Source organism: Xiphias gladius, chromosome 7 (genome assembly GCF_016859285.1).
Source record: "Xiphias gladius isolate SHS-SW01 ecotype Sanya breed wild chromosome 7, ASM1685928v1, whole genome shotgun sequence".
Lineage (NCBI taxonomy): Eukaryota > Metazoa > Chordata > Actinopteri > Istiophoriformes > Xiphiidae > Xiphias > Xiphias gladius.
The window spans coordinates 10,161,520-10,177,005 of NC_053406.1; the positions used below are offsets into that span (position 1 = coordinate 10,161,520).

The window sequence follows — 15,486 nt, forward strand, 5'->3', positions numbered from 1 at the left end:
TGGTCCACTTGTCCCCTTAGTGGGAAGGGTCACTGCAAAATCAGTACAAAGTTGTTCTGTGTGATCACCTTTATCCTATGATGAAACATTTCTATCCTGATGGGCCCCATCCATAGGGTACGTGGGGTCACTGAATGGTTTGATGAGTATGAAAATGATGTGAATCGTATGCTATGGGCCTCACAGTCACCAGATCTCAAACCAACTTAACACCTATTAGAGATTTTGGACCGACAGCGCTCTCCACCACCATCATCAAAACACCAAATGAGGGAATATCTTTTGGAAGAATGGTGATCATCCCTCCAGTAGAGTTCCAGAGACTTGGAGAATCAATGCCAAGGTGCACTGAAGCTGTTCTGGCGGCTCCTGGTGGCCCAACACTTTACTAAGACGCTTTGTGTTGGTTTTTCTTCGGTTGGTCTGTTTCTCCGGTAAACTCGTCAGCTGCGGGGCTAACGCGAGAGCGGCGCTGGTTGTCATAGTAACGATAGCCTAACACAAACGCGCTAAGCTCAGACACTGGAGCGTGATGATGCTAAAACCTCAGACATTGAGATATAAGTCTCTAATTATTGAAATAACCATTTTAATCTAAAAACAATAAAGGACGCTGAAGTGAAAAGTGGAAGACTGACTGGGCCATCACGAGCTTGTAATCCAAGGAGAGTCACGGAGATATTAAGGTACATTAAATATTCTCAACAGTGTGTAACTTTAAAGTGCTATAACGTTACGTTAATTTAGTTAGCTTCATGTTTACTAGCTTTCAGTAATTCCAGTTGGTCACTTTTACTATACAGTTGCTGAAACCTTTTAGGTGAGTTGCCAGAAACTTTAGCCTTAGTCAAATGCCATCGACTCCTTCCTGGAAAATGGTATGGAGAAAGAGGACCGTTTGCATTAATGTTAGTGTTGGCTAACGGTAGCTCGTTATGCAGTATTTTTTTCATGAGGGGAAAGCTAAAGTTTAGTCAAACAAGTCAGAATTTTCTCATTTGACACATCCTTTCCAGTGACGGGAATATATTAAAGTTAGTTATAATGGAATAGAGATTTAAAACAATGTATTATTATTTTTCTGTGCAGATAGATAATCTTGGTTTGGACTTAGACAACTGAGCTACACGTGTGACCTGGAAACACAGTGATGTATTTTCACCCATTGTTACCCCAGAAAGCTTAGGATGCCCACTGTGGTTGCCAGGAGGTTTGTTCTTTCAGCTGAAGTCCCTGTGTTGAAGCTCTAGCTTTGAAAAGCTGCTGCTGTCAAGAGGAACTAAAAGCCTCAGTATAGTGTGCCTGTCACCTGAAGGTTTGAAGTCACGGCAGGAAAAGCACTGGTGTGTTTGATTATAATAATAATCAAGACTGCATCCTATTCAGTTTTTTTCCCCTGGCATTATGCATAATGGCTTACTTATAAAGCTTCAGTGGGCACTTAAACAATTATTACTTACACCTGTGGTTTTCCTGTTGTTACAAGTAAAAAAACATCCCCTGTGAAAAAGGTCTCTTAGGTAGCTAGTATGCAAGCTGACTTTTCATTAAGGCTCTGGTTTTAGTCAGCTGTACTGTACTGTTTTACTGTCTGGTGAGCAAAAGTTTCACATAGGGTTTTTTAAGAGGTAAAATGTCAGGTTCTTTGTTTAATGGTTGTCCACCTTGAATGATTCTTACAGTAGCTAATCAACCCCACCTAATGTCACTTTTCTATCAGCTGAGTCACTAGCAAGTGTGGCTGTCTTACTCTTACAACAATATATTGTATCTTCCTTGCTGGCTAATTTCCGTAATTGGCTTTTACTGCTTTAAAGAGTTGCCAGCAATTTGTCGAATGCATAAGTCTGCCAGATACAATTTAAACACACAGGGTTGCTTGTTTTAACTGCCTCTTATACATGGCAGCAAATCTGTATCTGCTATTTTGCTCATTTCATTGCAGTAGTATTCATTTATGGCAGTGTGTGATTTAGCATGGGCCCAGGGTGATAGCCAGTTTTATGCCATTACTGTTGGTTTTTATTGCAGTAGAGACTCTTTGTAAAAAGCACAGCGAAAGACGCTGGAGGAATACCTGAGCCCCCAGAAAGAAGAGACATGAATTTGACTGACTTTGTGGTGCTAGCTAACGACAAGGCCAAATCCGTCAAACTCAATGCCAGGTAAGATGAGGTAAGATCAATGATATAATATGAGGCATTCGGTAGAAGCCCATTAGGGTTACTTGGTTGCCATACTATTTCTGTCTGTTCCCTTTTAAATTCTGACCGGAGAAAGGACATTTCACAAAATAGAGTTTTAGGCAAGATAAACCTTGTGACCTGGATTCTGATAGTTTTCAGTGCAATGTATTTGTTATTTCCATATGCCCAGTGCAAAACCGAGTCCAATCTCCTACTGTAGTTTCTCATTTGCCAACAGGTAATTGACTGAATTGATGTCTGGCTTGGTGGTACCCTGATCCAGTGACTAATTGATTAAAGTATTGATCAGTCAGGGCAATGGGGATCTACCAGTGCAGCAGATGAATTGAACATATTGATGAAAGCCTGGCTGTCCAATCCGATGGATTCTGTCATTTGTATGATGGATTGTTGTTGATTGATTGCATATATGTGAGTGTGTGTGTGTATGTTGCCATAGGAACCTGCAAGAACTGCAGATGGAGACTGTGACTTTGGCCCAGGAGAGCAAAGAGATGGAGGAGAAACTGCAACAACTGAGAGAAAGCATGAGTAAAGAGAAGGAGGAGAGAGGGTGAGTATCAGTATCACGGTGTACTAGAAAAAGAAGAGAAAGGAGAGGGAGAGGTGGAGAAGAGATGGGGCAGACTTAAGCGGGAAGGTGAAAATGGAAGTAAGACGGTAAAAAGCGGTAGGCAGAAGAAGGAGTTGGGATGAATAAAAAAGGGAGAGAGGAGAGAAGAAGGGAAGATAGTGTAAGTATGTGCAGGATGGGCTGCAGCATCTGTAACAGAAAACACAGACAGGGGAGATTCATGTTCCAGAATCACATTTCAGCTTTTACCGCTCCTTGTGTTGTTTGCACTCCATCATGTGTTATTAGTTTGTTGTGGTTTGACTTGTGTGGGATTTTATGTAGCAAACTCCATTAGTGACATCGCTCTAAGGATGGAGCTGTCCATCTGTCAGTCTGTCTGACTGTCCAAGTCTTAAACTGAGAGTAAGATATATCTACAATTACATGATTGATTCCCATAAAATTGATTACTCGAATATATAAAGTATTTGATTCAGCATGTGCTGATATTAAAATTGTACCATTATCTTGGTCACAGGGACTGAGGGGGTGTAGGAATTACAGCGGGTAAAGGGAGGGACCAGAGAGGACAGAAAGGGAAGAGGGAGAACTAAAAGGAAAAGGGAACTGCTGAGAGAACGTCTATACAGCAGACTTTCTATGCAGAAAAACATTAAGTCCAGACTGCCACAGCTAAACACATAGGGAACTGAGCAGGTGACTAATGGAGAGACAAGATACAGTGGAGAGGTTGAGAAGGTGGGGAAAAGGCTGCAACGGCTGTGAAAGAGCAAAGCAAGTAGAGACACTGAGTAATAGATAGAAATAGATGGAGAAGGAGACTAAATGAGATACAGAGGGGGAGGTCAATGACTTCTCTAACTATAAAGGTCAAGGAAAGGTTGCCATGGAAGGAAAAAAAGGAGCAGTCAGAGAATTGAAAAAGCCACTCATAGATAAAGTAGGCTCATGCCCATGTAGTGGATTATTCTAAAGGTCAGTTGAGCCCTACAGACACTTGGTCCTAACAACTTGTATCCAACTTTATATTTTCATTCACTGGAATCGATGGCCAACAATGTTACACACAAGTGAAAGACAATAATGGGAGGGCATATTGAGCACAGATGGAGGACATAAGAATAATCAACAGTAAAATGAAGGCGTAAAAATACATAGGGAAAGTATTTGATCTTAAAATATTACTAAAAGTAATAAGATCACTACCACATGACAAGTATTGTCCCATGTATCATATTTCTTTTTAGTTTTTCTTTCTTTACTTTTCCCAATCATTATCAAAACCACAAGTTCTGATTGTACCTGTCTGCAGTGTATTCTGCTTGACCTGCTTTTGTTTGGCCCTGTAATTGGTGCCATATTTTCAATAAGGCCTAAAATTGGTTGGCAACATAACATGCATTAACTGTCATTACTAAAGTAATTGCCGGGATTTATAGTGTCTTACAGATTTTCTGGTCCAACATGTGCACTGCTGCCCAGCAAATGCTTGTATATATTTCTATAAATACTTTCTTAAATATTTATTTCATTTTGAAGGCTAAGGCAGTAATAAAGGTGGGAATTACACAAGCCAGTGATTACTTTGAAAGTACCAGTTCAACCCAGTTATGTGTGCTGTTCCAGAGGCTTGTAAATATCACTCTTCAAAACAGATGAACTGTATGTTATTCCCATGATACAGTTCAGTGAGCATTCAAATCACAAGCAGCAGCCCTTTAGGAATTGAGATGTTAGTCTGACTTCTGAAAAAAGATAAAAAGGAAAAAAAGACATGCTCTTGGTGACATAGAATAAAATATCAACTATAGATTTGAAATAAATACAGTTCCTGTGATGTTTTCCACCTAAATGGATCCTATTTATAATAAACCTTCAGTTGTATTTCTTTCTGCCAAATTCATACGTTATCTCTCATTTGATAACTTCAGAGGTTTTTTTCATATTTAACAAGAGACCGGTACATATTTGAGCAAGTCTAGGCTGAACTTGGTGAGATCTTAGGAACACAGCGTGAGCATGTTCTCTGAGAGGTAGATTTATTCTCCTCCTTTAAAGGCCAGGTCTGCACAAAATGAAATTGCCTGAGTCACTGTGAAAATTGATTATAAGCAATAGGAACAGACTTTTCTGTAAGTCTCCAACATTTCATTTTATTTCTGTGTCTCACTTGAGATGATGTTTTGTTTGTTATCCTGTTTTGATGATCATAAGTGGGTACAATACAAAAGTAGGCATATTTTTTAGTGGTAAACGGTGTTTATAAAGTGGTTGTAGATATATGTCAGTGACGACTTGGCTGTCATAAGACCACATCTACTGTAACTGAATCATGGGAATCAAGCTAGAAGGAATTATATTAAATACCATGGGACTGCATAAACATAGTGCAGAGGCACATACATACAGAGACACACAAACACATGCTGCCATGAATTATACTGGCCCATTATTTTGTGTGTTTTATGTGTGTGCCTGTGTGTATAAGACTATTAAAATAGTACCGCTCTTACATGTGTATCTTCACTTTAATTTTAAAATGGATTGGATAGCTCACTCACACACACACATACACACCCCACGCACACATGCAGACACACAGGCACACAAATGCGCACACACACGATAGCATGTATTTTCTCTTCCTATTTCATTCCATCATATGTACCTGGTCCATTACTATGACTATTATCCAACAAATTCAGATAGAGGGGCATCCCAGCTTGTGTGAGCAGGAAATTAATTTCAGAATGAAAACAAACTCTGGTTATTAATGTGATTGTTTTATTCTCCATTCCCAGTTCACCTTATTTCATGTCATTTCATTAATAACTCAGAGATGTGTTACCCAGTGTGAAGTTATGGAGAACAGTGTAATAGGGGTAGGTATCCCAATATATGAGCACATAACTCAGAGACGTCTTTAGGGAGAAATATGTATATTAAACACAGACTCCTTCAAATAGTAACAGCCGGAAAAGGGTGCACACACACATGCACACAAACACACAGGCAGCACGGCTAATTACAGTTTCAGTGATTTAGAGCTGAAGTATGATGAGATGAGACATCATCACAAAAAATTAAATGCATAGTGTAAATCATAATTCTAGGTTAATGTATTTAATGTTTTAGGAGATGTGTCATGTGTGTATATGTGTCCTAGTATATGAATACTACTTTGTTTCTCAGTGGAGGCCTAGCCCTAATTAAGAAGCCATACATCAGCATAGGGATTGGGCCATCTTGTCCGGGTTGCAAAAACGATATGCACATAAACAACGTGTTTCCTGTCACAATGAAATACTGCAACATTTACTGCTCCACCGGCCCCAAGATATGACAATGTGTGTGTGTGGCTGACTGTGTGTATTTTTGATAGTAGTCCTCCATAAATAATGGCACTTGTATTTGTGTGTTGTTGTTTTTTTAACACTTTGCAGGCTACAGAGGGTACTGCACTTTTTTTGGCTATGTCTGTCTTGGGTTCCATAATCAGTAAAGACACGCTCAACTCTACGGGACAGGAATCCTTCTTAAGCCCCGTGTCTTTGAAATATTCCAGTATAATCTTTGACTAGCTTCAGAAAGATTTTACATTTGTGTGTGAGCCAGCTTGAAAGAGGTTGAAAGACATAGCAGGAATTGGTGTATATGTTAGAGGGAGCATGTGAAGGTAGGAGAAAGACTCAGCTGGCTTAGCTACAAAGTGTAAATAGATGAAATACTGTAGTCTAGATATGATGTGACTGAGAGGTAACTGGTAACTGGAAAAAAGATACATTCATATTTAGAATGATTCTTTCTTATAATTTAACTTTACTGTTTGGAAATGAAAATTAGTTAACATTTCTTCTCAGACAGGCCCTTGTTGATTAGTAATGCTCCGGTGATTTGTTTTCATGTGCAGTGGTGTCACTAATCAGTCTTGACTGTGTAGAGTTGTTGTCAAGGAGAGCATACTGTAGCAGAATAATTTAACACCTTTTTCATTTCTAGTGCTACTGCTGGGTACAGATGAAGAGGGGAAGCAGAGACACTGTCATTCACAGCAAGTCCTTTGAGTCAGTTGACATGGATCAGGTGATTAGTTGTGCTACTGCCTTTCAGGTCTAACATACTGCCATATTTTTAAAAAAATCACTTTTTCCAAGCCCAGTTTGTGTTGTATATTTGCTGTCTGTTGGAAGAGGATGGAAAGTAGAAGAAAAGTTTGTAGGATATGTGATGGAGTTGAAAACACAAGAGCTTGGATTGAAGAGGAGCAGTCAAGGAGTAAATTACATTATTGGGTACTAAAATAAAACAGACACACGTGCTGTCAGGCTTTTTCAGTAGAACTTCACATTAATGTAGCTGCACTTCCTTCCAATCTTTTCTCTGAAAGCTGTGTGTAGCGATGCAGCAGTCCTTTAGATGTGAAACCTAGCTTAACAGTTTGAATCAATTAATTAGTACACCTCTAATGAAATAGAGGAAAGAGTTCTCATCGGTTCTCCTCTGATTGACATGGGAAAAAGCAGACAAGGATGGGGGTTTGGCGATTAATCGGGTGTTCTGGTGTATAATGTGAAGGTTACCTGGATTTTCTCTAACCTTCCTCCCTTACCTGACTTTTCCTCTAGGAACATGCGGATGTATCTTTGAAAAGCCTTTACTGTAGATCTTCAAGCTGTGATTTATGGTCAGGCTGTGGAGTGTACTGTGTGTCTGTGTTATGCACCACTCTGTTTTTCTTCTCTCTGCTTGTCTCTTAGATCGCAGAGCTCCCAGAGTAGATGAATTGTTCATCTTTGTCTTAGAGTGGGGCTAAACTTACACACACTCATGTACTCACCCAAAGAATAGGCCAACAAATTCAGTTTGCTGAGAGGAGGTGCAGTATAATCAGTTTGTGAAGAGTACACAGGCAGTAATAAAGCCAGACCGGCAGCTTAGGGCAAACGCAGTACATCATTCTCTGCTTTGGCCTGCCGAGTCGCAGATTTAATGTAGCTTTGTCTCTAGGCCTACATGGCTTACAGACACAAGCTCTTGTCTTATCTAAAAGTACAGTTGAGGTTCCCTTTTTCCTGATTCCTTTCCCGTCTTTTTGCTGTACTTTTCTTTCTACTGGCTCTTTCCTTATTCCAGTTTTATTGTCTATATCTGTAGTTGTTGATTTATTTCTTTTGGCTCCTCCTAGCACCTGTTTCAGTCTGTGTGTGTGCATACAGTACCTATATATATGTTGACCTGTGACCTGACACTGCTTATGCTGAACTAAAATGTGTTAATGTTTGTGTTTATAGGATTGTATTTCTAATACTGTCTTGCTTTGGCAAGTTTTTTTTCCTGTCTCAACCCTCTCTGTTTTTGGCCTGTCCTCTCGTCTCACACTGGGGCGATGGAATCGAGAGACGACACAATTACTTTGGCATTAGACTTTCAAGTGTGTGTGCATTTAAATTTGTGTGTGTGCAGGATGGAGATGTTGTCAGGTCTCCCTTTGGGTGAGATGGGTCAGTTAAAGGTGATAGCTGTGTGTGTGTTTTTGTGTATGTTCTTGTATTTGCCAGGTTTGTCTGTGTCCAGGTACAACAGGTGGTGTTTGCTTGGGTTACCATTGAAACTTTTGTCGTTTCCTCTCCTTTCATTGCAATATATCTTTTAAAATATTAGCTTGCTCCAAGCTGATGTGAAACACTCATCACTGTGTTTCTTCTGCTTTGACTTTGATGAAGAAACGTTTTTTGACGAGGTAGCATTTGGTGTTGTGATGTTTGTTTCCAATATGCAAGTTATGACACAGAAGTTGTCGTCTGCTATCCATCCACTAGGCAGTGAAAGGTGCACAGCAATCTGTGATAGTAGTGTTTGAATATGTATGTGTCTGTGTGTCTGTTTTTTCTCTGTGTAAAAGGTGTAGTCAGGTCACTACATGTCATTGTCGCCACACTGCTGGCTTTGCATAGACCGAAGTCAACAAAATCTCTCTTTCTCTCTCTCACACACACACACACACACACACACACACACACACACACACACACACACACACACACACACACACACACACACACACACACACAGGCTTTTATTGTTTGTTAAAAGTGTTAGAAAATAGTTGTGTAGTTTTAAGTTGCCCACCAGCAACTCTCTCAATACAGTAGGTTGAGATGGAAAAGTTTGTGTGTGTGTGTGTGTGTATATGTGTGTGTATGTGTGTGTTTGTAAATAGAGAAACATTGAGTCTGAGAATATACCTGTATCTGTGTGTTTCTAAACTAAGCCAGTATTTTTTGAAGTATGTGCCTCCTCATACGTATACAGTATGTGTGGATGTAACTGAGCGTGTGTCTGTGTGAATAATGAGATCTTTGCTAATGCAAAGTCCACAGACATACACAAACAGACACACACGCTTTATCTCCCAAGCTTGCCTGTCCTGAGGGAACACCCTGTCATGCTGCACCCACAGGGGTTTGCCTCAACTGTCTCCCCTAGCGACAGTCCAGTTGCCAAGGTGATGTCGCCAGGGTGATTACCTGACGCCCACCCTCAGTGTCAGCACAGCACAGCAAAGGTTTCGTGGGTGTTGGCAACTCTTGCCATCACACACACACACCCACACACACACACACACACACACACACACACACACACACACACACACACACACACACACACAGATACAGAGAGACACACTCTCACAAACGCAAAGATAGTCTGACTTGCTGCGCCTTGACAGGCTGCCAGCTCAATCCAAAATAAACTTCTTTCAAAGACAGCCAGATATCACAATGGCATAAATAGCATAAATAATTCAACAACGTGAGCATGAATAACTCACATCTAAATGAGGATTCCTCTCCACTTCTTCACTTTCTGCAACTGACAGGGGTGTCCTTTGTGAGTGTATGTGTATGTGCATGCATACGTGTGTGCATTTGCATTTATTTTCTTGTTTTTGCATCTGCATCTATGTCTGTGTGTGTTCATGTTTGATTGGGTATAATTCCTGTAACCTCTAATGTTCTGTTGTGTGACATTCAATAGACCTCCATTGTCTACAGTTTATGTTGGCAAATCCCAATTCTGGTGTGTTTGTGAAGGTTCGTGGCAAAGTGCCTTCCCCTGCTTAACAACACAAGGACCATGTTGTGATAGATTAAAACTATTTTCTGTTTCAAAGTGATTCTCTAAATTTTTCTTTTTTTCTTGTTTTTTCATGGATTTAGGCTGAGGGAGTTAGGATTTAGTTATGTGGTGCTGTTGCACCTTTTTCAGACTGATATTATTTTCTTTTTCTTGACATTAGTTCCTTCTGTACCTAAAGCACGGCACTGTAATTCAAACGCCTTCACGTTCATACCCTAAAATATAATGGAGATTTGTCCTAGAAAACTGACACAAAAAAAGTTTGTGTGTTTTGATGTGTGTTTCTGTGCTTGTGTTGCATTATGTTGTTAATGAAGGATCTCAGTTGCTATGTTTTTAGCTCCCATACCTAGATCTTTTAATGTAGATTGAATATCAGAGTGACTCTTTCATTTGTGGACATGTAAAATATGTCTCCCATTTAGAAAAAAACCCAAGCATAATCAAATCAAGGACTGAAACATGTAAAAACTGTCTTTTGTTTAGAAATTGTAGCTGTGATGCTGTAGATTAGCTATATGTGTTGAATTCAAAGGGCTTGTTTTTTTTTGTTGACTCACAATTACCAAAAAAACTTGCCCAAAAAAAACTCTCCCTCCTTTTGTCTTTCTGTTTGTTCAGGCATTCAGGAGGGTTTAGATGGAAGTCTGGACAATCTGGTTCCTTAAACAGTTATGCTCTAACAAACAGTGCCAAGAAGAACAAGGAATACAGACTCCAAAAGGTACAAGAAAAATCTATCAATACATCTGTGGATGTGTGTATCATGTGTTAATTTGTTCTGTGTATATGAGGCCACATTTGTGTTTGTGTCATGCTGTTGAGCTTGATGATCACTTTAACCTGTACATTCATACATTTCACTGATGTAAGATGATTATGATTAGTAAGTATTTACTAACCTTTCTTACACATTTGTCTATATGATCATTACTACTTGAAACTAACATTCAGCACTTGTTCTCGAACCTGATTCCTTTGAGAAGCTTTTCCTAAGGGTTACTCCAAATTCCTGTTTCCATGTAGGCTGTGGATGCGCCATGTACAGTACCTACATTCATGAAAGTACCAAAAGCGTACTACCACTCCTTCAGGGGACTGTGCATGGCATGAAATGACACTTTGCACTCTGCCCTTTGATTTGAGAAATTTTGCCACAGATCTCAGGGGAGGAACCCTAATGTCTTTAAGTTTAAACTAGAAAAAGGTAACTCATTTTCTAAAGTTTAATACTACTTTAGAGTGAAAAAGACCAAGAAATATTTAATTTTCAGCATTTTTATTACAGAGGCCAGGCCCTGCTTTTAAATGTCCCCTTGTAGAAAAATGCTGATTCTCATTGAGAGGCAGTAACCCTAGTATACTGTCAGAATTTGTAACAAAGTCTAAATACTAACATGGAAATGCTTAATTTCTAAATGCCACAATGTGGTACATTCAAGGAGACTTCAAGTTGTTGCAGTTAGTTATAGTCTATACTTATAGCAGTATGATAATACAAAAGAAATATAATCAAGAACCCTATATGTAGCAAGTTATTTATTTATTTATGTATTTGTTTGCACATTAAAAAATGCAGCAATGTAAAACTAAAAAACAATTTAAGAGAAGTTCACATACATATATACAATCATACACACGCCTACACACACACACATAAACAAAAAAAGCCTGTGCAGGAGTTTTCGAAAGCTGAGAGTTCATGCAACTGTCGTGACTCATTTGTTTCTCCCTGTCTCCTCAGCAGCTGTCAGCAGGCAAGGTGAAAATCCGAGTGCTGAAGGATGAACCACTGACAGGTGAGTAGTTTACACCCACAACCTGGGCTTCAACTGTGGGTTCCTGGTACCAGGTAGACTTCACACAAATGTGTACTCGAAAAAATGTTGGTCCTTTGATACATTACCCTGTACTGAAATTCTTTCTATCTATTGAGGTTAGCAATCATGAGCAGCTACAGAACACCACCCTGGGAACTGGTAGAGGTTCAGTGTGTTCCCAACAGTTACTTCAGTAAGGTGGATACTTGCCATCACAGGGGCCAGACCGTGGAGTCCTCTTGTTAAAGACTGATTTCTCTAATAAGTAGCCAACTTTGGCAGAATTATTAATGTTTTGAACATTCCTGAGGCACAAGGTCACACCTTGAATCAGCACGTTTCACAATGTGCCAATTTTACTCATTGAATGTATACAGTAACAGTAAATTGAACTTTATAAGGACTGTATTTGGTGTATGAAATACAATACGATTGTAGAATGTGATATATCCTTTGTGTTATGTTGTTATTTACTATATGATACATTTGACAAAAGTTGCTAAAGATTCCAACTAGTTTATTAAGCACGTTAATTGTTCATGTTTTTTGCACAAAAACCACAACCACTTCTGATTCTTGTAAAATGTTCTTGTATAAACTGTAATTTATTTTATGTTTGTCTCTACATTATTATTAGACAAGGCAGGTAGTTGGTTACATATATATCTTCAAATGTCAGTGATATTAAAATAAATCCCATTGCCAAGCGTTTAACAACAGTATACTTGCTCTTTCTAGCTGCGCCTCAGCCACAACCTCCACCTCCCCCCCCTGCCATTGGTCTTTGGACAACAAGAAAAAGCAGGCTGAGGGGAACAATCTGTGGACAGTGTGAAGTCAAGGCCGCTGGACTGGTATGCACACAAACAAATGCACACAGACACTCACAAATGACACTGTATGGCTGGAATGCTTGTAAATCTAATGTTGGTGCTTGTCACCTGACAAAAAATACAAACATCATCCCACTGGGGGCATGTTTTTTTTGAAGGCCCCTGATGAAAAAAAACATATCTTTTTTGAGGGATCAGATGTCACTAATTGACTAGTCATTTTGCAATATCTTCATGGGCTGAGCTCAGATGAGTTTAAATGTATTTGTAAATTGATACTTCACACTGATATTTACACACACACAAACATTTACTCTCCCTCATTCTCTCTTTTTTTCAAGCTGTCATCACTCTCCATCTGTCCGTCTGTTCATCCGTTTCTGCTGCTTTCTGTCTCCTCTTTTGCCCTCTGTCTCTTTCTATATTTCTGTTCTTTCTAAACTTCCTTCTGGATCAGCTGTTCTCTCCCTCTGTCACCCAGATGCCTGTGATCTCCCATTCTGCTTCCCTCCTTCTCCTTGCACAATGTGTTTATCCGTCTTTCTTTCTTGCTCACACTTTAACACCTCTTTGTCGTCCTTCCAACTTCTCCTTTTTTCCATCATAAATATCCCTGCCTGATTCTGTCTTTCTTTTTCCACCCCCACCCTCATGTTTGTCTGTCTTTTCCTGTCCTCTACCTGCCTCTGTCTCACTGTGCCTCCACTGTCCAATCTGTTGGTCTATCTGTGTGTTTGTGTTTGCACTGATAACAGTTTAGCTGGATCCATTCATCGATACTCCAGACCTCTGAGGGCACCATTGTTTATTCTTTCTAGCTCCTCATCCAGTACTGCTCAGAAGGAGGGACTGTGGCCTGCAACTGTATGTGTGAACATGAGGGGGAGGGAGAGAAATGAAAAGCTTTAGTATCTGTGTGTGTGTGTGTGTGTGTGTGTATGTGTGTATAGTTGACTGTGGCAAACTGAGTAATGCATGCTTGATGACCAGTCACTCCCACATCCCCACCTCCTAAATCTTCAGATACTCGTGTAATTCCAATCCTATGTCTGACTGGGAAGCCAGCAGAGTTTAGTATTGAATAACTGATACTTCTGAGAGACAGTGAGATAGAGAACATATTGATAGAGGGAATGAAGGAGAGGGAGTGGCTGAACTGATTCAGCTGACAGCCACCATTTTTCTGCCCCTTTGTTCTGGAAAAAGTTATTTTAAGTGCAACACACGCATTGTGTTAAAATGTAATGTGGTAATTTGCTTGATAGTACATCTGATGATGATAACGCTGAATTGTCCAATGAAGGGTCCGGTGCCCCCAGTGTCCCATAGGGATGGGCTTAATGCTTATAGTCGTCTGGGTAAGCACAGGCTAAATTCATACACAAATACACACACTCCACTTCACTCACATTTTGGATAGCCCTTATGCCTTATAATGTTGGCAATATAGGAGAGTGTTACAACTCTGTCTCTGCCATTATGTCTGGAACTGCACTTGCACACACAAACACACAATTGTATACACATCTGGTTTTGTTTTAAACTATGACTCTAACAAGATCACATGTGCACACATGCACAGATTGCACGCCTAGCCTTGTGTTGTATTCCAGAGTCATCCAGGCAAAAAAGGGCCTAATTTCCTTCTGCGAAGCACAGGAGAACGCAGTGATATGCCGCTTGCAGCCTGATAGGGATGCCTAGTCCCTGGGGATTGACTGTAATTTATCCTCAGGCCTGGGAGGGGAAATAAGGGCCTACTTTATGGGACCATTAAGAGCAATGTAACAGCAGTACACTTGCATCTGCACACAAAAACGCACAAACACACTGATGTGTGTGAGAAAGACGTCCAAAAATGAATTATCACAATGTTACAAATAAATGCATTGATTAATACATAGTAAAAAACTAAAAGGGGGAGAAGATGAGAGGGCAGAATAAAAAGAAAGAAGCAGGAGTAATTGGTGAACCTGATAGTAGAAATTTGCACTGTAAGACCTCTGTTGATCCACAGTAAATTAGTATGGAACAGTGAATTTTTTTCTTTATTGTCTTCTATTCTTTAATTAAATTGTCTATTACAATAAGCGATGCATCAATAGGTAAACAAGTGTCAAATATGCAAGAAATGGACACAGAAAGAAGGTTTCAAATCATTAGAACCAGAGATACTGTATTTCATACTGCCACAAAAAACAGTCCTAATGCAGATAAATAGTATTTCTACTGTTCCTGAACTATACTTTCTGAATTTGACATAGTACTGATGATGAAATCACTGGCCATAATGAAAAATAAACCTGCATGCCAAATGAAGGGAACCAAACACATGATGGATGTTTATTTACTATATGTTGTTTCTTGCATTTTAAGAAGCTTTGGTCCTTTTCTGCCGCCCACCACCCTTTTCCTCTATCCTGCTTTCTCATTCGTTGTCTCCAATCCTCCTGGCCTCGCTTGTGTTCTCTGTCCACCCTGTCTAGGCCTATCTCCCCAACCTGCTGATGCAAGGACTTTTCCCCTACTAATAAGACCGGATTCTCACAGATGGAAATGATAATGACCTCCCTTAAGATGCATTCACTCACTCACCCATACATTACACACACCTAGCACAAATACATACATGTACAAACAGGCGCTCCCTCTAATGCTCTTTCTTGCTCTCTCCTTGACACACACTCAAACACACACACACACACACACACACACACACACACACACACACACACACACACACACACACACACACACACACACACACACACACACACACACTTACTGACTTCTTTGTTTATCTGTTGTGTAGAGCTGTGCTGAATGCACAGAGAACTACTGCATTGGCTGCTTTTGCAAATTTCACCAGAAGGGGGCACTGAAGCTCCACAAAATGATCCCCATTCAGG

The 15,486-nt window shown here is 39.9% G+C and overlaps 1 protein-coding gene across 1 annotated transcript; it reads left to right on the top strand.

Annotated features, from left to right (window-relative positions):
* The first annotated feature begins 612 nt into the window (after positions 1-612).
* Positions 613-11,990, top strand: zbbx (zinc finger, B-box domain containing). Its single transcript, XM_040131240.1, has 6 exons — positions 613-686; positions 2,032-2,165; positions 2,647-2,760; positions 10,546-10,648; positions 11,672-11,723; positions 11,866-11,990. The coding sequence occupies exons 2-6, from the start codon at positions 2,101-2,103 to the stop codon at positions 11,988-11,990; spliced, it is 459 nt and encodes a 152-aa protein (XP_039987174.1). The 5' UTR covers positions 613-686; positions 2,032-2,100.
* The last annotated feature ends 3,496 nt before the right edge of the window (positions 11,991-15,486 follow it).

Excerpts from the sequence above, each read along its gene's own strand:
- zbbx (XM_040131240.1), top strand. The coding sequence starts at position 2,101 with ATGAATTTGACTGACTTTGTGGTGCTAGCTAACGACAAGGCCAAATCC. Across the intron at positions 2,761-10,545 it reads AAAGAGAAGGAGGAGAGAGG|GCATTCAGGAGGGTTTAGAT; the intron begins GTGAGTATCAGT and ends CTGTTTGTTCAG. Across the intron at positions 11,724-11,865 it reads GAAGGATGAACCACTGACAG|CAATCATGAGCAGCTACAGA; the intron begins GTGAGTAGTTTA and ends TATTGAGGTTAG.